General features: G+C 38.6%; 1 protein-coding gene across 14 annotated transcripts in view; it reads left to right on the top strand.

Moving 5' to 3' along the window:
• Nucleotides 1–26,873, top strand: part of nav3 (neuron navigator 3) — a 210,638-nt gene that overhangs the window by 112,209 nt on the left and 71,556 nt on the right. For 9 of the 14 annotated variants that reach the window (XM_015395526.1, XM_015395525.1, XM_015395522.1 and 6 more), the window contains 3 exons: nt 5,526–6,621; nt 9,086–9,201; nt 23,578–23,689. In XM_015395526.1, the coding sequence (XP_015251012.1) occupies nt 5,526–6,621; nt 9,086–9,201; nt 23,578–23,689 (1,324 nt within the window). Of the gene's footprint in view, nt 1–5,525; nt 6,622–9,085; nt 9,202–14,974; nt 16,337–23,577; nt 23,690–26,873 lie in introns of those variants that run through there. The other 5 variants (XM_015395532.1, XM_015395533.1, XM_015395519.1 and 2 more) reach the window with 3 other exon arrangements.

Here is a 26,873-nt window from a genome sequence, read left to right as displayed (position 1 = left end):
CTGATGGTTCAATATTGCAAATTCTACAGGACTTGGCAAAACATTTTTTTATTAAGCATGTCATGTTTGTAGAGGTTTGCTAGAGAAAGCCTCAAATCTCTTTTTTCCATATAAATAATAGTAAAAATAAATAACTAAATACAAATTTAAAAAAAGCCTCTTTGTTTCTTTTTTATATAAATAACAATAAAAAAAGTTTATAAATAGATAAAAGATATTAAAAGTAAAGCCTATTCTCTATGTCTTTGTTATAAATAATAATAAAATAATAATAAAATGAATAAATAACTAATTAACTTAATAGATAGACAAATAAAATATCTTCTCTGTGTCCCTTTTTATTGAATAATAATAATGCATGACAAAATAGATGAAAAAATAAAGCCTCTGTCTTTTTTTGATAAATAATAATTTAAATGAATAATAAAATACATGCTAAAAAATAAGAAATAAAGTCTCTTCTCTGTGTCTTTTTATATATTATAAAAATAATAAAAAATAAACAACTAAATAACAAATTAAAAATTTGGATCTTTATATCACATTACCTCAGTAGACCTCTAAACAGCTTTAAGCATGGGGGGGATGATAATATGGGCTTGCTTTGTGGTTCTATGATCTTGGTACATTGTAGGCAATAATTCTCCAAGACATTGCGCCCAAACATCTGACACCAGCCATTCAGCATGGTGGTGGAGGGGTCATGATGTGGGCTTTTATTTATTTATTTATTTATATAGATCCACTGGACTAGGCTGTTAGAACCATGAACCTCCGTATGCCAAAGTATTCCTCTATGTGGAAATGTTAAATATTAAATGTTGAAAAAGTCAGGAGTGAATCCAGGGGAAAAGAACTGATGAATCAAAAAATAAAGCTGGTTCTTTGACTGGAGCTCAGCCTCATCATGTGTTAGGAAGGCTGGAGAGCTGTGCAGAGCGAAAAATAAAAAAAAAATACCTGAGGCAATGTCCTTAAGATGAGTTAGTAATATTCCAAACATTTAAATGTGACACTGGTGATCAGACAGAATTTTTTTTATCATTATTATTTTGTAATAATAGTTATAAATATAATGGAATTGAAAACCATTTTATATGCTTTAATAAATAACTTCAAACAAATCATGATTTAATATCCCTTAGATCTTATAGCTGGTCTAATTTCCTTCTTCACATAACGGCATCTTAGAGATGCATAATTTGCATTTTCCATCTCCACCACATGGGGGCACTGCTGCCACAACTCAGCCCAGATCCCAGGTATTCCTCATCTACAGATTTAACAAATCTGCTGAATTCTCTCCAGTTCTGATTATGACATTAGAATAATGCGGCAGAAACACCTCAGAGACCAGTGTCTCACTAAAGCACCCGCCCTGTCAAAAATAAGTCACCTTATGAATAGGGGTGTCACTCTTTTTGGAAAACCTCTTTCCACCTGTGAGAGTTAATATTAGTATGTAATAAAAAAAAGTATTTATTCTTATATTTTGCCCTCTTTTAAAAGGTTTACCATATAAAAGGGTGAAAGACGTGATGAAAAGCAGCAGATTGATATTTCTACTGCTTTCTCAGAGAACAGTGGTGTCAACCTGTAACACTAACTTTCCGATTGTAAGGAAAAGACTCAAGAGGCAAAGCTTGACTCTGGGGAGATGAAACTAGCTTGGTTGAAAAGAAAAAGAGAAAAGTACCAACAAAGGAAAGGAAAGGAAATCAATTGCTGGAAAATGTCAGCAACACAGCTCTGAGCTTCAGGGCACAACGGTCCACAGAGGAGCAGATACAGGAAGCCTGAGCTAAGAGCTGTTTCACTCACATCCCTCAGAAGATTTCAGTCTGTTTAGTTCTTTGTTTTTGGTTTTACATATTTCTCCCCATCAAATCACACATCCTTTTGGTTTTGCATCATTGTTTTTTTTTTTTTTTTGTTATTTCCTCCCTTCCCTTCTAATTCCTTTATTTTTAACCAATATTCCTCCTTTAGATCCTCCTTCAACGTGATCCACATTTTAAAAACCGTTGTTTTTATCTCTGTTTAAATGTTTCTTTGCTACTTTGACCCATTCAGTTTAAAGGTAAAGGGAATAAGATTTTTTTTATTGCTCTAACAGCAGATTTCTCTAAGCCGTTTCCCTGGCCCACAGCATCACAGATGTTGCGTCCTTTGTGTCGCAACCAGTCCAGCTAGTGTTTGTTGCTGAAACATTCGATCTTAGTTCCAGCAGACATCAGTTTGTGGTGCCAGATAAGTTTCAAAGTAGCATGTTTTTATTTTAAGGTCTCTTTAATGTCTTATTCTAATTATTCTTAAAGAATTGATATTTATGAATCTAATAAACCACTGTATCATGTTTAAATTGATTGATATTTGCCTTTAGACACACAAATAAACAATAAATGACAGTATATGTCCTTGTAACATAAATTAAAGTCTGAAAAAGGGTCTATTTGCAGAAGCAATAAGCTCATAATGTCCACCCTCCAAAACCAACTTAAATTAGACAAGAAATCAGTGCAATATTGGATTATTAAACAAGGGGAAACTGTTGGATCCTTCTAACAGAAACATTATTTACCATCTGGCTGCCTAATGTCTATATAATGTGGAGACAGAACCCCAGATGGCAGTCGATCAGTTGTTGCTTTTTAACTGGGTCTATGGACGGTTTCTCTCAATGATGTTTAGAAAGTCTAACATCAAGAAAAAGAGGCATTTTATTTATTAGCTGAGGCAAAAAAAAAGAAGAAAGACATCACCAAGGGATGCGGTTGCTATGACAACTTTAAATGGAAGTTAAAGTGAGGTGGTCATGTGTGGTAGCCTCCAGGGTGGGGATGGAGGATCTCTAAAGGTGGGGTTAATTGAGTGGACTCAGACACTTCATCTCCTTAATGCTTCTAATCTCCTTCATTAACATGTAGAAACCACCTGAAGGGAATAATAAAAATAAAGACGCCTTGTTTGTTTACTTCTCACATGTTGCTGCTTAAAGTAGGCTGGTTGTAAAGATCTTTATATTGCAATTATTTTAAACGACTTAATAAACCCATTATCGCCAAACTTTGTAAAAAGATAAGGAAAAGACCCTTAAAATTCCCCCATCTTATGTTTTAGAAGCTGTTAAAAAGCAGATTTTTATTCTGTTTTGATAAAACAGCAGGACCCTCGCCGTACAAGCTCTCAGGTGTGTGCACTAAAGCAGAAGGAGACACAGCCGGCGTTTAAGCCTCGGTTATTTTAATCCCTAACAGTCTGAGCGCTGCGTGACGCTCAGGCTTTTTAAGTTCCGCTTTCAGGTTTCAGAAAACAGTTTGTGTCTCAGGCCCAACAAGCTGAATCAAAGCCTTCTCCTCCCATTCCTGTCTGCCTGAAGTGGCATTACAGAGCAGACTGGTGGTGACTCAGAACCAGCTGAGCCCTGCTCACTGCGCTGACTGACAGCCAGACAGACACTCAGCCTATTGGTGCATAACTTCATGGTGTCACCCTGTCGTCTCTCTCCTCCACTCTTCCTCTCCCTCAGTATGTTTAGACAACCTTATTTCCTAGGCTGTGGATGCTGATTGTCTATTGGCTCCATCAGGAAAGGTTATTTTTCTTCAACCGAAACAAAATAATTTAGCTCATGTGTGTTTCTTAAATCCTGTGTTGTTATGTTTTTAGATTAGTTTTTGAGTTCCTCTGTGGTTGATTGGAGGGTTTGCTGCTTTTCTATTATCCTGATAGGGAGCAACAGGTGTTTTCTGACACGAAATGTAGTCTAATAGATCTGGTTAGAGATTTATGAGCTGATTTTATAAAAAAAAAAATACCGCCTAGTGTTTAATTTTAGTTTAAAGTTTAGCTGTGTATAAAGATACAACCCTTTTGTTCATCCATCCATCCATCCATCCCTTATATAAAGCAGGGATCATGTATTGTGGGATTTCTTTAGGGAACTTTCATAACATTTCGAATATTTTATAATCGCAAAATCTGTTTTTCGTTTTGCCAAACTTTGTCTTCCATAAGGTATATATGTTCCGGATCTTTCCACATTTCTTTGCGAATTTAGCCACAAACTTATGTCCCTTTGATTTATACACGGTACATCAAAGTTACACATATTCCACAACCTTTGACATTAAATATGTATCATAAATATTTCTTTCTCTGCACTATTAAGCTGAAGGAATAGCTTTTTGAACAGGAGGATAAAAGGCTGCTGACTTTAATCCCCTTTGAAGAAATTAACGCAACCTTTCTCCTTTGGAATTACTTTCTGTAGGGTGTTTTTATACTCTTTGAATGCTTTCATTTTTAGCTGAATTTGTATAAAACCAGAAAGTGAAAGAATATTCTGAAGTAAGCTTTGCTTCCCCATCTTAAGAAGAGATGACTTTCTTCAGTACTAAAGTATTGATAATGTAGGTAAATGCAGTAGTCATCTGCAAACCTGATATTATCTCTATCTCTAATCTATACATGAGTTTTATTTAGCACAACTTTCAATGCATCTTTAATGAAAAACAATTGATTTCAAGCAACAAATAATTTTCCTTGCAGACATTGGGCATTGTCCCTACACGATCCGTCCCGGAAGCACAACCCGTCCTGCACATGCGCGAACAGATATACATCTGGGTGTCCATAAATAATGTTGCTTACTTATTTCTATCCTTAACTCACTAAAAGATGATAATACACATCGTTAGAAAATGTTTTATGACATTTGTGACACAATTTTGATGCTTTTTACATTTATTACATTTTTACATCTTTATTAAACTGCTTCTCTGACATCATCGGACATGTTCAGAGCAGTCTGGCAAAATATGATTAAACCACGTTTATCTGCATTTTAGTTGTTTCTTTCTTTAGATTACTCACTATATACCATAAGGTTGAAACGAAACGAAAACATAAAACTCAAAAAGACTAGATTTATTTTTAAATCCAAAGCCGAAAAAAAGTAGCCACCGGAAGAAGCGAAGTTGCCCATTTCTGGTGCAAATTATAAAGGATTTTAAGGCATTTATTTTCTCAGGAAATAAATTATTAACCTTTAACACATTATATTTTAGTACGTTTACTATTTTTGGGGAGGAAAAAACATTATGTAGGTCTTTTTAACAAAATAAAATTGAGAGCGAGCCGGATGTCTTGCACAATCAGCTCATTTGCGCATGTGCAGAACAGATTGTGCAATGATACTGCCACCTGTGGCCAACGCACAGAACTGCAGTACTCTACTGCTCTTCACTTGACGTGGAGTGTCCGAGTTGAGCTGGTTGCCATCTTGAATAAAACGCTTACATTGTTTGCAAGGTCCGACCCGTTCAAAATGGATTTCCACATCCGCTGAAAATCGCTGGAACTTCCGACCTTAAGATTTAGGAAAATAGGCTACAGCCTTATAGATGCATCGGTGCTGAAAAATTAAGGCATCAATCTGCTCATCATATAAATTTTGATTTGTAAAATAAAATAAAATGTCTTTTTAAGTTGTAATCTAAAATTATATTTCTATTTTTGTTCAGAATCGGTGAGGGGCCTCCCTGTACCCAGTGGGATGAATGGGAGTGGTATGGGTGGGATGGTTCCCACCAGTCTCAGTGGGCAGCAGCTGGCCTCTGCCATCCCCTCACCCACCTCTGGGAAGTCCTGGCGCAGCAAGTCAATGAACCTCAAGCACAGCGCCACATCCTCCATGCTGGCAAGCCCCACCCATTCACCTTCCACCACCCCTTCACCCCAGGCCCTGGAAGGTTTTCACGAGGCCTCCAAAGTTGGGTTAGGAGCTGCACCTCCGCAGAGGTCAATGTTGGAGAAGTTCCGACTCATTAACCCTCGATCAGCCTCAAGAGCGTCACCATCCATGGCGGAAATGACGCTGCAGGAGGAGGATGACCTTTCGGAGTACGGGGACGATGGACAGACCCCGACAGGGTCATTGTGCAGCAGTGGCAGTAGCAGTGCTACCGCCAAACAGAGCTCAACAAAGACGCCAGCGTCATCCGTTTCTGCACCTAGCAAAACCTCTTCTTCATCCTCATCAAAAACCTCTGCCAGTGGCAGCAGGTCCTTGGCCCCATGCAAAGACAAGGAGGATAAAAACAAGTCTGTGAAATCTTCAAAAGACAGCTCTCCACCAAAAGAGGAGCGTGAGAATTCAGCCGACTCCACTAAGAAATCCTCCAAAATAGCCAGCCTCATCCCAAAGGGAGGAAAGTCATCGTCAGGAAAGAAAGATGGCGGCACTTCCTCTGCTGCCAGCGGCATCCCAAAACCAGGACTTAAAGCTCCGTCCACAACATCAGGCAAACCTCAGAGTCAGTCCCAGAACCAAGCTGCCTTAAACAGCAGCGGCAACATGAGGACAGGTGAAGGAGAGCGAGCTAAGCTGACCAAAGGAGGACAAGGTGGGAGTTTTTACATACAGCGCTCCGCTGGCGGTACGGAGGGGAAACGGACTAGTATGACCTCGTCTACCAGTACCTCAGCCCTATCTGGAACCAGTGGGATGCTTGTAGGAGGAGGAGGTGGGGCACCGGGAGGAAACGGAGTGGTTCTACTTCCACAGCAGCAGCAACACAACCACCCCAATACGGCCACGGTGGCACCCTTCATGTACAGGTGAGCTGTGAAAAGGTTTTAAACCGATGCCTCTTTGAAATCTATAGGCCTACAGACCTTTACACCAAAATACACACACCCTGTGAAGTCTTGGAGTTTTCCCAGAGATCAGCTGCCTCTCCCCACCATGCATCATGCTCTCGCCTCCACATCTCTTCACAGTCATTACAGAACAAATTAGCATCCTCTGCTCTCTGCTTGCCAAAGCCTATTATTTGGCTGTCTGTTTTTCATCCTTAATGTGAAATTCAAGACATCGGCAGTGTTTAGAAATCCTTTCAGTGTCTCTTTATTCCGACAAGGTTGATTTGACATGTTCAGTTTGGATTTGTCACCCTGATGGTACAGTGATCAGGAATGGAAAACTATTAATGCAAGGTAACACTACGCATTCCCTTTGAATTATAGATATTTTCACTCACCATCACTGATTTAGTTAAAACTCAAGCCCTCAACTTAGTTAGAAACAATTAAGTGGATAAACCTCTAAAGTCTTCTCCAGTCTACTAAAAACTAAAAATCTCTTTTTAGTTTTTAGTAGTGCACAGAAAAACAGAGCTAACAGATGAGCACGTAGGACGGCCTTACCTACACGTATTCCCAGAATGATGGACAATTAAGAGGACCACTTATTTAAATGATCCACCCAGAAATAAAAGATCTTCCCCTCTACTTTTAATGTTCTTCATCATTAAAGGTAGGATACAAAGTGGGTTAATAACAGAAATGGAGCTTTCATTGTTTTACAGCAAAGACTGGATGGTTAATATTGACAAAAGGCAAAAAAAAAAAAATTATTAGAATGTTCAGCCAAATCTCAGCAACCGTCTCAACAAGCACAAAACCAAAATTCTCTGAGAGCAGCTTAAAAAATCGTGTTTTGGTTTTGATCGACAAACCTTCACTGTTTTAAGCAATGACACTTAGATATGTAGCCATGCATTGCTTTAGAGGGGCTCTCTGAGTGGGCTAAACATTTTCCACCTCCAATAAGTTATAAAAAAGTAAATGACTAAGCACCTTTAAAGGTATTGTAGAGGATTATTTAAAAGACCCGCCCTCTCCACTTGGAAAAAAAAAGGGTGTGAGAGCATACAGCCTCAAACGCTTAGGGAAGCAGTTGCAGGATCTGTTCTTTGACTGGGTGCTGTTCGTCATCCACTGAAATCCGCTCACTTGACAAAGATTCTTCATTTTCGTCACTATGGCAATCCGTTTCAGTGTGTATGCCTGCCATCCAATCTCCTGGAGTGACATCTAGAACTGACAAAGGAATGCTTATCTTTTAAAAAAGCTTTATTTTCAGTCATTAGTATCTGATTGTCTCAAGACTCTAGGAGGTAATGACAGGAGATCGCTTGCAATTAAGCCTTCCGTCCTGTCTTTAAACACAGTGATGTATATAATGGGGAAATTGGTCACGTTGTTTTTTGTTGGGGTTGTGAGGCTCCGCCTCCTACTGTGTCTAGTCTCTAAATCAGTGTCCACCTGCAGGCCTCACCAGAGGCTCCCAGCATGCTTTCAGGTGGTGGGAGGGTTCTCCCTGCTCAACTTTTCCATCATTTTCCTCTCTATTAATCTTGTAAGGGTTTTAGCATATTATCATCCAAGTGTAATAAACACTTTAGCACATCATAAATCCTGTTTAATCAGATGAAAACAATCTGCATCATAGTCTTTCCACTCATATAGATCTTAGTATTTTATTAAATCGGTGATTGACTTTTAGCTTGAGCTGTGGGTGTGGCTACATTATGTATTTGGTATTCATTTTTATTATACATCAGCATTGTTCAAATAAGCTTTGGTAGAGGATATCTATGCAGCTAAAGGTGGAAGCTGGCAGTGAGGGGAAATAATTCACATGAGCTGAAGTCAGTCTCACAAATGGAAGCCTGCTGTTATCTGCGGTTCTGCAGGTGGTGGCGGGGAGCCGTGTGTATGTGAGGGAGGGACGCTGTTGGCCTTTGCTTAGATCTGTGCGTCTGCTTGTTTCAGCTTTCCTCTTCCCATATTTGCCCCTGTTGCTCTGCATATACTTTAGATTTCTAGTGTAAAGGAGGGAAATCTTTAAAAGCATTCTATGCATGTGTTTCCACAAAGCCATTTTCACCAATTAAAACCCAACATGGTGTTAAAAAAAGTTTATTTTTATATAATAGACAAGCTTACAGGGTGTCTTCTCTTTTCCTTGCAGATTTTAATTTTAGCAAGAGTGCTGCCACATGATTATAAATCCAATAGTTTGGGTCAGCAGATACCCGACTGTTTAAAAACTGAACTGGGTCTGATGACAGACACTGGTAGAACTCTATAAGAAAAATCTCAATGAAGTTATTTAAATTTTACTGGGGGAAATAGCCTATGACTGCATAATGAAATCAAAGTGGAGCAGGTAACAGTTATTTCTGCTCATGTAAGTAAATGCCTGGATTTTCCTTCTTATTATTCTTCCCGCCTGCAGGACGTTCTCAGAAAACGATTGCACCACGGTGGCCCCAGCCGACCCCTGTCTCAGCCCCACCAAGGGAGAGCTGGTCTACAGCAAGACAGCCAAACAGTGCCTGGAGGAGATATCAGGTACGACACACACACAGGCGCGCTGCAGGCTCTGTGTAGCTCATCGCCTTCTCTCCTCTGTGTGGGTGTGTAAATGAACACTTATATATGCGTTGGATTAGGAATTTTACCCCTGCTGATATGCATCTATATTGATTCCAAATTGACCATAAAACTGCTACAGTTCTGATCTGCATGTTTATGGGCTGAATTATTTAACAAGAAATAAAACTGTGTAATATGTATAATATTGTTTCGTTTAAATGCTGTTTTTATCTTTCAAAGCAAAGCTTTGGTAGCACCAGATGTGTTATTATGGAGCAGATTTTGTTCCATTATTGATGAAAAAGGTTTTGAGTTTAACTGTTTGCTCTGATTTTTACAATTGTTTCAAACTTGTTTTTTCTAATGTAATTTTCATTTTTTTAATTTGTCTTTTTTTGCAGGTTTTATTGTTTTTATTTCTGTTTTTCTTTCACATTTATTTTTGCAGGTTTAATATTTTCAAAATCATTAAAAACAGTCAAATATAAAATGAAATTATTTGAAAAAAATGGAAAATCGATTTGAAAAAATGTTATTAAAAAAATAACAAATATTTTTTATTTTGCAATAAATCTAAGAGAACAGCACAGTTGCTCTCAAAACCTTTTTATTTTATCTATTAATGCATTTATCAGTGTTTTATTTTTATTTTTTTATGTCTTTTACAAGACATGTTCCTTTTTTTGCAGCAATAATGGAAACAAAATTGACTTTATATTTCAGCTTATCAGTGTTTACATTCTACAACATGCTGGTGGTGTTTACCTGAGGGATTTGAATGTTTTTTCCCGTTTAATGAACGGAAGGGAAAAGGTCAGGATATATATCGCCACGGCAACAAACAGCATCACCAGAAGTAGATTGCTAGCTTCCTTTCTAAGCCTCTGTGGAATGATTAAGATTGGATATGATGTTATAACTAGTAAAACATACAATATTAGAACTTTTGATTATATGTTAATGAAATGTCAGAGATAAAAGAGTGAAAATGAAGCGATATACTCAACAGGGCGTCACCGTTTTATCCTTCTGATCACATTTTCTAGGCTAGATCATGCAGTGTTTATGATTCTGATGTGTTGTAAGGCATTTTGAAGTGTCTTGAGAGAAAGGTGAGCAGCTCATCCAGAGACTGACGTCGTCTTCTCTCTGTCCAAAACAGGCCAACTGATTCTGGCCTGATTGCTTTCCATGATTTGGTTGCCTTAGAATAATTGGTTATGTTTGCTCCTTTACCGTTTGAGTTCAAACAAAGTTCTCTACTATTGCATCGAATAAGAAGGGATGCTACTGATTGAAAGAGTCTGTCTCTTTGAGTTTTTGCAGCATGATTGTGGAGCTGTTGTTTAGGGAGTTTTCCTTCCAGTGAACTGGAGGATGGGCATGAGAGACGTTCTGTTTAAGGAGAAGTCATTTTTCTAAATTCCTAATAAAGACACAGATGGAGCAAATTGGGTCCAACAGAGAAGTAGTAATATTCCATTTTTAAACAGAATAAACTGTCATGAATGAAAATCGAAACATACAATTAGACTGGATAGTTTTTTTTTGTTTGTTTTTTACTGAAATTGGTTATGTTGCAAAGCAAATGAAATATTGAAGACAAAAGCCTGCTTCTAAATTCTTTACATTCACCTTAAATCTTTGGGGTAATTTGGTTTCACATCAGGAAAGAATTCCCAAACATGTCAGAACTGGGTTTGAAATGGCTGTGCTGCCAGGTGTAGCGGTGTGTCCACAGAGATGATAGTGATGATTTATGATGTTTATAGAGAATATTATTCTAGGACATTCTACCGACGCATTGTGTCTATAAAAGGCGTTCTGATGACATGTGTTGCTACATGTATTAACCTAAATTAAAAAAAAATCAAATACACAATCAAACTGGTTTTGGTGAACGGAATCACTTTTACATCAGATGTATGGAAAGCTCAAGTAAAAAATAATAGATTATATTCAGAAACAGATGACAACGTGAGAGAAAACCAGTCAGTTTAAAGAAACACTACCGCTGTTTTGGCAATACTACATTTTTTTTTTCTTTTCATAAAAAACCAAAATGGGGTCTAATTTATGGAGATCTGTTTTATTCAAAATGAATGAAATAAAGAGAATACGGTTATAAATAAAGTATTAATTATTCCAAATAATCAATACATTTACTGATTAAACAAAACAACATACTTAAAATACATTTTTAGCTTATTTCTCTATTTCTTTATTAACTTAAATACGTATTCTTTTTGTAATTTAAGCTGTTAAGATCTCTCTGTGTCTGTGCCAAAAAACATATGAAATAAAAAAAATACATAAAATTAAAAAGGATACATTTCTAAATAAATACATTTTAAAATAACCAAGTATGATTTGAACCAAGTATGAATATATATATATATATATATATATATATATATATATATATATATATATATATATATACTCAAAATAAAATATCTTGAAAGTAACTTTTTAGAAAAACAAATGACAACTGAAAAAATAAGCTAAGAAATATATTTTTATTATATAATTTGTGTATTTCATATATAAATTTTATTCATTTGATGGAATATTTATTAAATTATTTATTTAAATTCCAAAGAAATGGCTCTTTATACAGATTTGCTTTAGGTAATATGGGTATACAGTAAGTTTACAGGAATATCTGCAAATTTTTAACATAGAGCTGAAATAGAACCAACCAACAAACCAGCACTGAAAAACAAAACAGTTGCTCAGAGGATGTCTATTGTTTATCTTTCTTTTTTCCCAGGTTCAAACGAGCTGCAGCTGCTTTCCTTTAGCATTATTTACATCTTAAGTTGACTTTGCTCCTTTAACTTTCCTTTTTCAAAGGTGCTCATATTTAAGCTGGCTTATCGCATCTTTGAGGAAATTTGGGGTTTTACATTTTAGAGCAGCAACCTGTTTGATTTCAGTCAGAAATGCTTTCATTGGAACCAAATTCCAAACTCATCATAGAAGAGGAAATAGAGCTCAGCCTGGATGAAAAATCAAAGAAACCAGTCCAAGATTGGAAAGGAAGATGTCAAGCTGAAAAACAAGAGAAGTCTACAAAGCAAAGTTTTGCAAAAACAACAGCGTGTGATTATAGGTTAAGGGATGTCGAGTGGGCAGCAACATTCCAGCCTTTTTGCTTCGATCGTGGCTTTTCCAAAGCCCGTCATTTGCAGGATAAAATTAGACAAAAACGGCGCTGACCATCCTCTTTGTTTCAGCGCCATTATATACACTCGCTTTTTGTAGTCACAGGTTTCAGAGTCGATTCTCATCCTTCGCTTTCTGGCTCTTCCTCTGTGGAGGAGCGGGAACATGTCTCTGACAGGGCAGTTCAAGATTCGGCATACCACAGATACCACATGACAAGCCTGCTCATACTGCAGACACATGTGGAGGCCACGGCAGGGGTGTCAACCCTTCAGACAACGAAGCATCACCACTTTATAAAACATGTTATTTGTTCTCAGATCAGGACACAGAGCTCTAAATATTAATATTGCTTGAAATGTATCTCATTTGACTCATCAAACCACTGTGTTTTACTTTGTCAATGACCGAGGTAACATTTTATTCTATATATCCAATAAATCAAGTCAAATCAATCACCTATAAAGCCTACAAAATCTAGCTAGAAAAAAATAATCCATTCAAATCCCCCCCCGAACGCACCTTTTTATTCTTAAACATGGTGGTGGCAGCATCATGCTGTTGGATAATTTTTCTTTTATAGACCAGATAGGATAGGTTTTTCATATTGAAATATGAAAAACTGAGGAAAAAGACCAACTTTTTAGGGTCCTAAACAAACAGCCAGAGCTTTGATTTACAGGTTTATATCAGAAATATCAAGCTAAGGTTTCTTGGGACACATCTATCCTCAAATTGATCATTTCCATGTAGAGATATGTATAAGTTATGGCCTTCAAATTGATGAGAAGGTGCTGCTGATGTACCACAAAACTCTGTGGCACAACTTGACTTTTCTCTCTTACCTGATTGATTTTACCTGAATTAAAATTGACAAATCGAAGGGGAGCGGCGGCCTAGTGGTTAAAGCACATGCTCCCACAGAACGCCACTCTGGGTCCCTGAGCAAGACCCTTAACTCCACACTGCTCCTTGGGCGTCACACAATGGCAGCCCACTGCTTCCTCAAGGGGATGGGTTAAAGGCAGAGAGTTAATTTCCCCATTGTGGGACAATAAAGGCCTTTGCAGTTGAACGCATACATGTATGGTCCGTCTACGCATTTCCTACAGATATCATGGATTGTACTAAAACCAGTCTTCTCACGTTGAGTCTTTGGGAAGAATGGTGTAGCTGTACATCTGGTAATGTATGTGTTCCTACTAGAGGTACGTTGGTACTTCCCTTACAGTTCGTATCAAACACATCTACACTGGAAAAACGATCTAGAAATGAGTAAAAATTTCTTAAATTAAGTTTATTTACCCTTATTTTGAGTAGGTAAATGAGATAGTTTGACAATGGAATGAGTATTTTTAATCTTAAAATAAGATCATTGGATGATAGGAACTTGAGATGAGGCAATGCAATTGTGTTTTCTTATTTCAAATGTAAATTGTCTTGTTCTATTGGCAAAATTACATTTTTATGTCCTCAATCCAAGAACAAATGCACTTATTTTAAGAAAAAATGACTTATCTAGATTTGATTTTTGCCACTGTACCAACCAAATAAACCTTTTTTTTTTTATTACCTAAACATGTACAAATTGTTTATGTTCGTATATGGAATCTAATCTGCAATTCCATGTTTTGTAGCTTTTGATAGTGAAACCAAAAATTGAACCCATACAAGTCCCAATGCTCACTAATAATTGTATAAATACAGAGTAAATCTTTTCCTTATTATGAAAAAAGTGATTCGTATTCATTATATGGTCCAAGGAAAAGAAATAGATTTACTTGTTCTTACTTTGACTAAATAGCAGCCAACTTTAGCTTATAGTCAACAGGCTGTGGCAGACTTCACATGTTGGAAGATGCAACTTCTGGGGCAAAAGTCCAAACCTATGAAATCCTTAGAGCTCCCATTGATTAGATTCTACTTATTTTTGGTATTGTTGACCTTACTCATAAAATATTAATCAAATTCGACTCAATAAATTAAAGCTGATACTATTTATACAAAACAAGTAAAGAGCAACTGATAAATAGCTAAAAGTTGATAAAATGAACTTAATATTATAAAAAAGGACGTAGTTATTTTTTTATTTATTTGCTACTGGTATTTATTTTAATATTCACTAAGCCCAGTCATACTTCTTAAAGTCTACTTAAACCTCAACTAATTCCTCTGATTGTCATAATTTCTATTATTATTTTTCATGTTTTGTGATTAACAGTCTTTGCTAGTGGCCTTCAATGAAAAGTAATAAAAGATTGCGTTGAAATTGGCTTTAAAAGGAAAGGATGGGGCTGATATGCAGTGATTGATGAGAATATGTTGGCTCATTGTTGGTCCGTGATAAGCTGCAGGGCTCACTTTTTCTACGCCCCCAAGATGGGGTTTAATTAAGTCAGCTGGGTAGATTGGTGCAGCAGGAGCTGCAAGCTTACAGGTGCACTGTCCAAACAGCTGGCTGAGAAAGCAAGGGAGGATAGCTGAGGGGAAGAAGTGAGCAGAAGAAGAGAATGAAAAGGGGATTAAGAGAAAGAATGCTGATAAACACTGAGTGGGGCTGAGCGGGAGAGGAGGAGGGAAAGCTGCAGGCTGCATGCTGGAATGTGCGTGAGTCTGGCTTCACCAGCCATTTATTCTCCGCTGTGGAGAGAGAACAGTCAGTGTGTCAGGGAGGAAGCGGCAGAGCCGTGGAAGTGAGCTGCTGATTAAAGGAGAGACAGAAGGTGGACGGGGTGGAAGATAAGAGTGCATGACGAGAGACTGTCATTAAACAGAGGGAGAGATAAAGAGAGAGAAGACACAGGAGGAGCAGAGAGACTGAGCCACGGGAGATGTAGCGGCTTGTGCGTCCACGCCCCTGACCGTGGTGAGGCAGGAGAGTGAAGGAAGAGAGACGGCGTGCGGATGGAGTGGAAGGATGGAGGGATTTGGTCTGAATCATAGTCTGACCATGAGGATGGGCTGCTTCAGGGATGGATCAGGATTTCACCTGCATGCCTCAGAGAGTGGCTTTCTCTCCACTCTTTGCCCTATGCTCGCTTTCCCTCCTGCCCACTGAATCCTGGACCTCAGTGGGGAGGCGTGGGACCTATCCGTTTGCCTCCTCTGTTCTCCGGTTCCTCCCTCCCTCCATCTGCTTTCTCAGTGAAGGTGCAGCCAAGATGTGAAGTAGAGAGGGACACACAGGTGGACACACTTGCACGTACCGTACCTATTCCAGATCCACCGGCGGTGAAGGCGTAGGCTGCAGTGAGGATGAAGAGAGGGGCAGAGTTCTCTGTGTATCAGGGGGGCAGCCCAGCCCGGCGGCCTCCCCAGCCTCTCCCTGACAACCTCAACCTGCGGATCAAGCAGCGCTCGCTCACCAACTTGACCCTGCTGAGCGACGGCGAGCAGCGGGTCTACTCCTTTGAACTTACCGAGCCACCGTCTCGTCTCTCGCAACCTCTGAGCTCTTCACCTTACTCGTCATCTTCCCAGCGGGCAGGAGGCAGTCTGCAGGGCAGCCCCAGGAAGGAGGGGAGCAGCAGGAGCGCAGGTGTCCGGGGCATCAGAGCTCGTTCCCTGTCACTCTCCCTCACGAAGGTCCTCTCACAGTCAGAACATTCCCTCATCCCGGTCCCTTGGCGTTGCACAGGGGCAGGTGGGCGTCCTCAACGAGCGTCGTACAGTGGCCACCCGAGGTTTGAGCCACGGAGGAGGTCTAGGGAGGGGTCAGGAGCAGATGGAGAAAGCAGGAACGGATGTTCCAGCACTGAAACGGCATCAGGAAGGGGAGGCGGGAAGCAGGTTGGCAAGGAGAAAGACGGTGGGTACTGGGCAGAGGAGGAGGCTTCAGAGGGAGGTCCTCGAGAGGGAACGGCTCAGTTGGATAAGGAGGTGATCCTCACCATGCTGGGGGACTTGGAGCAGGTCCTGCACACCTCACCCCAGCCTCACCCACGTAAGTTCCCCCCTCATCTCTTCAGGAATTCATCCTCAAACCAAATGCAGGAGGTTTGAAATATGTTCATGGTAACTCAAAGTTCTTAAAGACGCCTCCTTCAGAACATCAGATCAGAAAAGACTGTTTTAATCTTCTAGTGGAAGAAACAGACTTTCTCAGAGGAGGCTGGTAGCATTTTAAGATACTATTTAAACCTTTTTTTAAAGAGGCTTTAGAATAGGACACCATCCAGTTACTAAATCACCATCAAAAATGGATGATAAACAATCCAATCTATTTTAAAACCTGCAATCACCAACAGATTAACCATAACCTCACTGTAACCCTAGCACTGTTTTATTTAGTCCCTTTATTGCCCTTTTGCTGTGTTTTTATTGACAAGGTAGATAAATATGAGCTTCATCTGTAGGATCGAGATGATTGTTGCCGACTTTTTTTTGGCAGGATGAGGAATGATGCAGCATTAAAACCAAAAATACCCCCAGGTCAAGATAGTGGGAACCTGATGCCTCCTCTCCAGAAAAAGCTCAGCCTCACCCTCACAGCCTGTGAATCACACACAGCCACTGCGATCAATACCTCATTATTACTCAGTCTTTGCATGTGCACCCACTTCCATGCATGTCTGCCTAACAGTTTATTTTGATGCACACAGACTTAAATATAGGAGATAGCTGCATGACTTCTGGACGTCTGGAAAAGCTTATTGCATTTTATCACATTGGCTTATTGGAGAACTCAGTCATTCACACTATACAGTTTCTGCTTATAGCAGGTTGATAATAGTTCCAGTATTATTATTTTTTATTGTAAATGTATGTAAAGTAATTTGAAAAAAACGTGCATACTTTGTTTTCCACATTTTATCACATGAAAACTACATAGTTTCTGTTTTTTAATTGGGAAATTGTAGATCTGTTCAACACAGAACATAAAAAACTGGAATGGAAGAAAGTTAATACGTTTTATTTAGTTTTTTCCCCGCTGGTTGATTATTTTAAAAAACAGAAATCTGGAAAGTGTGAAAAATGTGTTTGTCATGATTCCCTTGGATGATTTAAATCATGAAAAGTTTTGGAATAAAAAAAAAACTTTAAGGGCTGGGAAGTTTTTTTAAATTACCATTAAAAGAAACCCAACCTTTGAATGTTTTTTATTAAGTTTTAGATTTCACTCCTATGATGACTGCCGTCAGTGTGTCGTTATTGTTTGTTAAGGAATGGGAATGTGTGAATAACAGGAAATCTCTGTGAAGTTTTCTCTTCAGTGATTTGCTGAATTATCAATCATATTTGATTGGTCATCAAGTAATGCCATGTCTGATAAATGCAAATTTAAAGATGCATGGATTACCAAGCGTGGCAATCAAAAGGATATGGAAAAAGAATTACATTTCTTTTTTTTTTCATTATAGATTATTTTTAAGCCTTCATGATGCTATTAGAAATAAACAATTTTGCAAAACATTTGCTGAAGACCTTTAAAGCCATAGCAAAGCCAACACATCCACGAATTATGGATATGAATGTCAACTTTGGGTATTATTGATAAGAATATAGGCTATATATTCATTACTATTTTGTTTATTGATTTTAATCAAACAACTCCTGCGTTCTTTAGTCTTATTGGATTTGCAGGTACGGTTCCATGCACAAAGTTTCACAATCGGTTTAAAATGCTTTTGGACTCAAAAACAAAAAAATCAGATGTTAATCGTTACAGGGACATTTATAGATTGAATAAACAGCTGATCGCCTAAACATGCCGGTTCATTCATTTAGGGTGCACAACTGCACTAGCTTAGCCTGCATCATTCAGAATAACTGGATACTGACGAGCATTTACAGCTGATCCTCTTGATAAAAGAAAAAAACTTGAATGGAAAAATGGAGGCTTATCAATTAATTGTTAGTCGGACGATGAGATCAAACAACTCTAGATTACTTCATTAATTGATAGCAAGTGTTTCTGGTTAGAATGGCTCAGTCAAAGTCTAGAGATAAATCTATTAGAGGATCTGTACTGATTTTGATTGATTGAATATCATATCTGACTAACATTGAGTTGTTTTCCACAGAAAACGATGTAAAAAAAAAATCGATATGAAAAAGACACATCTCGAAAGGTAGTAATTCAGTAGGGTATTCACAGAATGGGATTCTTTATATGCACACCACACTCCCCAGATTTTTTTTTTCTTTTTAACGCCCAAAATTATTCTACAATTTTTTTTAAATCATGTTTTTTTTTTGTGTGTGTGTGTTGGTTAGGAACAGCGTTGTCCAAGTCCAGGCCTTAAGAGCTACTTATCTCCATTTTTAGACTCCATCACACCTGAATCAAATGAAAGTATCACCACCGAGCCTCTGCAGAGCTGAACAACAAGCTGGAGGGAAAATTTGACCATTTGTTTAAGTGCATTGGGGTAGCATTACGGCTAAGAGTTGCAGAGTAGTCTCTCTTCAGGAATGGACTTAGGCAACGTGGTCTGGAACAAACAGTCCCGATGAAATGCAGCACAACAAGCCTGATATTTAGGAGAAATATTTCTCTTTCTTAAGCACGCATCCTCTAGTCTGTGCATTTTTTAAGAGATTTTCCTAAGGAAGAGATTTAGACAATCCAGCTGTCGTATAATCCAGGTGAGACCCCTGCTGCTGTGCAAATAATTGCTCATAAATGCACAGGCACGCCTTTGGCTGCTCTCCAATACTGCATGAAGTGTCCACTCATGGTGGAGAATCCTGGGTCTGATCTCTTCGTGTCACTTTGTAATGGGATTGTAATTGGATATTTCTCAGAGGTGCCTCAGCGAGTTCAGGGATGGGTTGATGGATAGACATAAGGATGAGGAAGCAGAGAAATGACAAAGGAAGAGTAGTTCCGCTTCAGGTGTGGTGCCAGTGGACATTTTTTAAAATATTCTATTGTGTTTGATTCTAAAAGGACTAAATTCAGGACACAAAAGTCTGACCACTCTGTATTATATGCCTTTTTATGCACTGATTCTTGTTAGGCAGCCTTAGAATAGACATAAGCTTTGGAGTCAGAGATGAGAACAATAAAGATAAACTATGACCTCAATTACTTAAAATGGCTCTGCACTTTGTTGGAGCAAAATTGAGGTCAGTGTCTGGGTTGAAGGTAGTTGATCCTTTACTAGAGACTGCTGTATGTCTTGAGGTCCTGTACAGTCATGACAGACCATAATAATCCTTTAATTGCCTGCATTGTAGCTGTATATCTAATCCTTAAGGCACCCATATTTAAGTTATTTGCTGTTTAAAGAATTTGTTTTTTTCCTTTAAGCTGGCAGGAATTTTAAAATCAATGCATCCGGACAAGCAAACAAAGCGCTGTCACAGAGAATACCTCAAAGCCTGGAGGGTTTTTTCAGTGTCTTGGCAGAACGACTGAATTTGTGGAATAGGAAAGAAAGTTCTATCCTCCTCAATTTATTCACATTGATCGTGTGCTGCATTGTTATTATAAGGTCCATATCTTAAGGGCCACTATTGCAAGAAAGACATTAATTTATCGAAGTTGCTTGAAAGATTGCAGATTTGAAAGCAAGTAAACCCTGCAGTAAACCCAAGACAGATAGGTTCTCCGCACAGCTCGCAGAATATTTATCAGTTTAAGTGCCCAAAGTAAGCAGTCAAAATTAAATGAAGCTGCAAGTGTTGAAAGGCCCTGGTAGAGGCTTGCAGTGGTTTTGGTCATGGGTTTCAGTTATTGTGATATCTGTACAGTCTACAGGCATCATAACTGAATGATAAGGCTGCTTAGCCCAGGGCAAACCAATGTCAGGTTAGGTATGTGATTCTTTCAAGAATATACTGCAGATTAAGGAGTGTTAGTAAATTGTTATCCTCCTGTAGCCGAATTCGGGCATTTTATGAGTGCTGCAAAAAGAGAATTATCTCATACAAGATTGGGCATGTTTCAAGACAAACAAATGCTCAAAGCTGAAAATGAGAGAAGTATTCCTGTTGCTGTGCTTAATTCAGCGTCCCTGTTTTTTCCTTAAGGTCTCATTCTCTTCTTATCACAACCTAAATGGACCACAGGCCTATCTTGACATGTCTAGAAAATACAGTAGCTGACAACGAGTCCACCAATCATGTGGAAAATTGTCTCATACTTTTGCATCACTATTTGCATGAGTTGATGGTCTAACAACAGAGGTGGATGAAGTACTCAACTGTAGTACTTGAGAAAAAATGTTGATACTCATAGTCAAATTATACTCAACCACAAGTAAAAATTACTTGGTCAAAAATCTACTAAAGTTAAAGTACCAAAGTACTCGCTTTTGAAAATATTTAAAAATATTTGCATCTACAGTAAATGTGCTTAACTATCGAAAAAGGCATATAATTTGTTTTGTATCAGTACAATAGTAATTTTAAAGAGCCTTGTAACTTTCAGAAACCACCTGATATACACCACATATAACAAACCTCAGTATAAAAACGCCAAAAGGACAGCTATTTTGATTAATATTTTTTATTGAAAAATGAACCAAAAAAAGAAACAGGAGTGTCTTTATTCTCCTCCTAACACTTTAACTGTAGGATGGAAGTTTAAGGTTGAATCTATCACCACAAGGAAACTACAACTCTGGCTACGTTCACACTGCAGGCCTTGATGCTCAATTCCGATTTTTTTGTGAAATCCGATTTATTTTTTGTGTTGCCGTTCATATTTCCATATATATGCAACTTGTATGTGATTTCCTGTGTGAACTGCATTCATACAATACAAGTGTCCCACATGCACGGTAGAGGATGCAATGACGTCACAGGCCAGTGTGCTCTATGGTAGTACCGGTGTGCATCTAGAGGTCTTTTCCAACGATAAAAGCTCAATCTTTTCACATGGTTAAACATAAATACTGCTCTCCGCATCATCATCTGCCATGGTTGTTGTTTTTGTTGCAGTGCATTCATAAAAATACCAGCTTCCCTACCTTGCCACACAATTTCCAGTAATGATTCTGCTTGATTAGACTATCGTTTGACTCTCCTTTGCTTTTAGTAACTGGAAGTGAATCAAAAAAGCCAGATTTGCAAGTGGTTTCATAACCAGTGAAAAGTGATTCACTGACAATGGNTATCACAACCTAAATGGACCACAGGCCTATCTTGACATGTCTAGAAAATACAGAAGCTGACAACGAGTCCACCAGTCATGTGGAAAATTGTCTCACACTTTTGCATCACTATTTGCATGAGTTGATGGTCTAACAACAGAGGTGGATGAAGTACTCAACTGTAGTACTTGAGAAAAAGTATTGATATTCATAGTCAAATTTTACTCAACCACAAGTAAAAGTTACTGGGTCAAAAATCTACTAAAGTTAAAGTACCAGTACTCGCTTTTGAAAATACCTAAGTATTCAAAAATATTTGCATCTAAATGTGCTTAACTATCGAAAAATGCATGTAATTTGTTTTGTATCAGTACAAGAGTAATTTTAAAGAGCCTTGTAACTTTTAGAAACCAGCTGATATACACTACATGTAACATACCTCAGTATAAAAGCACCACAAAAAAGGACAGCTATTTTGATTAATATTTTTTTTTTGGTTTGAAAAAACGAACCAAAAAATGAAACAGGATTGTCTTTATTCTCCTCCTAACACTTTAACTGTAGGATGGAGGTTTAAGGTTGAATCTGTCACCACAATGAAACTGCAACTCTGGCTACGTTCACACTGCAGGCCTTGATGCTCAATTCAGATTTTTTTGTGAAATCCGATTTTTTTTTTTACTGTGTGCTCTATGTTTACGGAAGTAAACATTGATGGTAATACCGGTGTGCATCTAGAGGTCTTTTCCAACGATAAAAACTCAATCTTTTCACATGGTTAAACATAAATACTGCTGTCTGCATCATCATCTGCCATGGTTGTTGTTTTTGTTGCAGTGCATTCATAAAAATACTAGCTTCCCTACCTTGCCACACAATTTCCAGTAATGATTCTGCTTAATTAGACTATCGTTTGTCTTATCTAATTCCCAAAACCCGTCTCTCTGAAGTAAATTCACAAAAGCCTGCCTTCTTCTCTCTGACTCTCCGCAAACTTCCTGATTGTTACGATCGCCTCCATGTTGATTTGCTTGTTTACCTCTAGAGAGCAGTAGTACCGTAGATCGTCAGTAGGAGGCGAGGAACTGTGCTAGCATGGTGTGTAAACGTTCCTAAGGAACCAAGCTTTGCACGGTTAACTGATCCAAGCACGGCACGGATCAGTTTTCAGAGGGTAGTGTAAATGGGGCTATTGTCTAATTGAACCTGACACTTTTTTGTCTCTGACACATGACTCTCCTTTGCTTTTAGTAACTGGAAGTGAATCAAAAAAGCCAGATTTGCTAGTGGTTTCATAACCAGTGAAAAGTGATTCACTGACAATGGGCAATAAGTGGGGGAGGGGGGAACCTAAAGAGAAAACTCTGTTTAGCCAACACTCTCATTCATAAGAAGGGATATTAAAATCTCTTGTACAGCTGGGAGGATACCAATAAGGCCATTATAGCTTAGAAGTACATTTAACCTCGAAAGCAGAGTGACTGCCATCCGCTCCGTGTCTCATCCCTCTTGTTAATTACCCGTTCTGTTTCAGCAGCCTGCAGACACAGTCTATCTTAACAAGTTAACAGGGAGGCTTAATTGGATGAGACAAGCAGATATTTTGGTGTGCCCCCTCTGCTTTCTGTTCTGAAATATGGCCTAAAGGGTGTTATTAGCAGCTCTCCGTCAGAACGCTTCTAATAACTCTGTTCAACAAGTGGTTTTTATGTAGATTAGTGCAAACTGGGCAATGTGATGTGCTGTTTTAGGTGGGAAGTCAGAGGGTTTCCCAACCCTCAACATTGAGACTCTGGGAGAGGTTACCTTTACAATCCAGAGTGTCCTGAACTGATTGACAGATTTATGGTGACATTTCTGCTTCAGCCTGGAGGGAAACCCAAAGATAAAATAGAAAAAGGTAAAGTGCATGTAGTGCATCCTGACAGTATGTTTACCATATAGATTCAGAGCTGTCAGCAAGAGACTTGCTGCCACAGCGATTGGTCACTACTCTGCTCCCCCCTTCTGAGATGAGTGGTGACAAAACGTCATCACCGCCGTTCGTATTGCCATCCTAGAATACGAAGGAGAGCTGTGTATCTTTGAGTGTGTGGGTGCTGATCTAAGCATCTGAGTAAATCAAACAAAAATCATGTCTCAGCAGGAGAGGATCCTGAGACGAGGCGTATGAGGACGGTAAAGAACATCGCTGACCTGCGGCAGAACCTGGAGGAGACCATGTCCAGTCTGCGGGGGACACAGATCAGCCACAGGTAGGCAGACAGATGGCATTGCCTAAATGAAGTTCCATCAAAGTGATTTTTTGAAGAACTAGGCGACAATCTGCCTCTACAAGCAATCTGAGCTAGTATTTACCTCTTTAAGTGAATCCTTAACTCTACTGTACCTCTACTGTACCTTTACTATGCCCTCACTAAGATTTAACTCTAACTTCCTTTTTTCATATTTTAGATTCTTTCGTAAATAAACATTTCTTGACTCGGGAGAGATTTGTAAAAAGCAACTAATAACTGCTGCTAAATGTTTCTCTGTACTGTGATATTTACACACCTCTCCTTTGGTTAAAAGCTGAGTTTTTAGGATTTTTTAACAAATGCATCTAGTAGCTGCAGCTGGCTACTTAAACACATTGATCTTTTTGTAAATGGAAAGTTTCAGAGAAAACTGCCTCAAAATGAAGGAAGTGATCATTTGTATCAGAGATAATCAAACAAAGGAACTAATATAGGTCCTTAATGACAAAAATAGATGTTTAGGTCGTTATAACATCAGGCATGTCTTCAGTTATGACCGACAAGAGATTTTCAAGTTGCACTTGGGCAAAAAGAAAACAAAAGGCTATCTTTTCATCACTCTGTGATTTCTATCTTAGTTCCAACAGGCATCCATGTCTTTGGGCTTCATGTTTGATAAAACTTGGATTCTCCTTTCTCGCCACTTGATACTCTGCCTCTCAACACCTGATATAATCTAACTAGCTCTCTAGAAACCTGTGAGCCATTGGCCCGATGGAGAATCTAAGAACACAAGGTGAATAGAAAAGGATAACCATCAGTATTTGTCAGCTCCTGGAGCAATGGTTCACTCCCCCGTCTCGCTCCTCTCCTCCCTCAGTCTATTATTTTATGTGTTTTGCCCCATTTAGAGAGGAAGATGGTGGCCAGGCTGCCGACAGCCATGACAGATGGTAGTCTGTGGCTGTGTGTGTGCATGAATCTGTGTTTGCTTTCCACTCGGAGTCTCGGCCAGGGAAAGATCAATATAGCGCCATTGTATTACCACTGTTTAAAAAGACATGAGGATTGGAGTGTGAGGTGTATGAGGGGGAGAGACTTCTCATTTATGAGCATTGATGGCACCGGGACAGTTAGTATGAAGTATTTGATGCACGCGTCATCAGAACTTATTATTAGCAGTTTGAGCCTCCATGATCCGAGATTTAATTTAAAAAGTAATCCAGTGCACCCCTATCTTGGACATGTTTATTTGCTCAGCGTAAAGTGAGCTTCAGACTCTGCATGCCAATTTGCCCCTGTGAAGAGGCTGGTCAGGCCATGATAATCTCTGCTCTGGATAAAAGAGTGCTGTCATCAGCATGATGGTTTGGGTAATGAATCTTTGTCATTATCCCTTGTCCAGTATTTTCCCTTAATACCATTTCATATCCCAGTAAACCAGCTGCAAGGAGTGTAGTCTTCTTAGTTTTGATTAAAGACACTAGACAAAAAAGACATAAATGACTGATGACTATGTCAACATTTTCTCCATTGTTTCATCCGATCTTCTGAATAACCTTTCATTGATCCATCTATCTGCAAATATAACCTTTATTTAACCAAGTAGATCTTATTGAGTTTACAAATGTATTGATCTTAGGAAAATTCCTTTATCCATCCATTCATCTTCCCATGAAATCGTCCATCCATATATTTACATCTTGTTTAGTGCTGCATATGCTACTGTGTATAACTAGCAGCACTATTGGCCAAAATAGGGTTCATCCTATAATGGTCCGCTAATACTTTTAGAGTTCCAAGAGCATACAACAGATGCAATAGCAAAACAGAAGAAAGCGCCAGCATTAGACTCTGGCATATCACATCAATAAGGTGAAGACCTCACACATGGCTGCTTGGTTAGCAGAGCAACAGCAAAAATATGGCATATGAAATCCTCCTGCACCGAAGGTCTGTTGCCTTGCGGCTAAACAGTTCAATATGTGGGATGCAGAAATGTCTGCTCACTGCTATATGACCATGCTGACACCAAGTGTTGTTAGTAAAAGCCTCCTTCATTGTCTCAGTTTTCTAAATGTCATCACTAAGAAGAATTGAAGCAGGTTTTCTACTAATTTCTATGAAAGAAACAAAGTCATCCTCAGAGTATTCTGAGTGGCAGGTCAAAATAATTAACCATGAGTTACTTCTTTTTTTCCGATGTTATTGTATATCTGTTGCTGTTTAATAAAACATGGTTCTGTTCTGCATTCTACAATCCCAACTCTTTGACCTAGGTTTTATTTGCACCCGATGTCATATTTAGCCATCAAACTGATACTGAACTACAAAACTCGATGATTTTATTGTTGACTGTACGAATAAGAGAATCCCTTTTAATTTACCAAGGTCTAAATGCAGAGAATACTATGCCAAAGAGATTGCTGAGTTAAGGGCTTTATATGCATGGGCATTCTGCACTCTTTGGTGGTCTTCGCATACTAAAGGCACAAGCGAGGCAGGTTTAAAACTGACATCCATGCAAAGATCCATGTTTACAACCACGTACACTTAGTTGATGTCACACAATAAACTGCCTGGCGAGAAACGGTGTTCACAATAGACGGTTTTGTATCTGACACCAAGCAGATAGGTTGAGAATTGGCGCCACCTTGTGGACAAAATGGAGATAAAATTTGAAGAGTGTCTTCCGGAGGAAGTTAGAAACGTAATGCCTGAAACACTCGTGTTTAGTCTCCATCCCGTCATAGCTAAAGCTCCTTTAAATGTGATCAATCTTGGAGGACTCAAATTGTATATCTGTTTCAAATTGCAGTTTCTCAGAGCTGTTCATCTTTTAAAAAGTTTGTGCATTCCTCAGAGGCTCACTATATTGAAGGATACACATTAGTTAAAGCACCCCAGTGGAGGTTGTATGAACTACATGGAAAGGGCAAGTGGCAGACATGATGAAGTCATTTTTAGTTAAGGATTTCTGGCGGTTAAGTCTAAAACATCTTTCTCAAAGATTATTTAGGATGTAGTTAGTTTTGAATTCACATTACATTAAGGGTCTGATCTTATATGATTTCAAATATAGGTTAAATTGCACTTCTAGTTATTTGTTTTGCAAGTTGACAAAGCCAACGTTTTGCAGGGGATTTCCGTACAAATGTCAAGATGTAAACTGATTTGTTTCCAACCATTAAAAGAAGCAAAC

Source organism: Cyprinodon variegatus, unplaced genomic scaffold (assembly GCF_000732505.1).
Source record: "Cyprinodon variegatus isolate N-32 unplaced genomic scaffold, C_variegatus-1.0 Scaffold744, whole genome shotgun sequence".
Lineage (NCBI taxonomy): Eukaryota > Metazoa > Chordata > Actinopteri > Cyprinodontiformes > Cyprinodontidae > Cyprinodon > Cyprinodon variegatus.
This window is presented reverse-complemented; position numbering and strand designations above follow the sequence as displayed.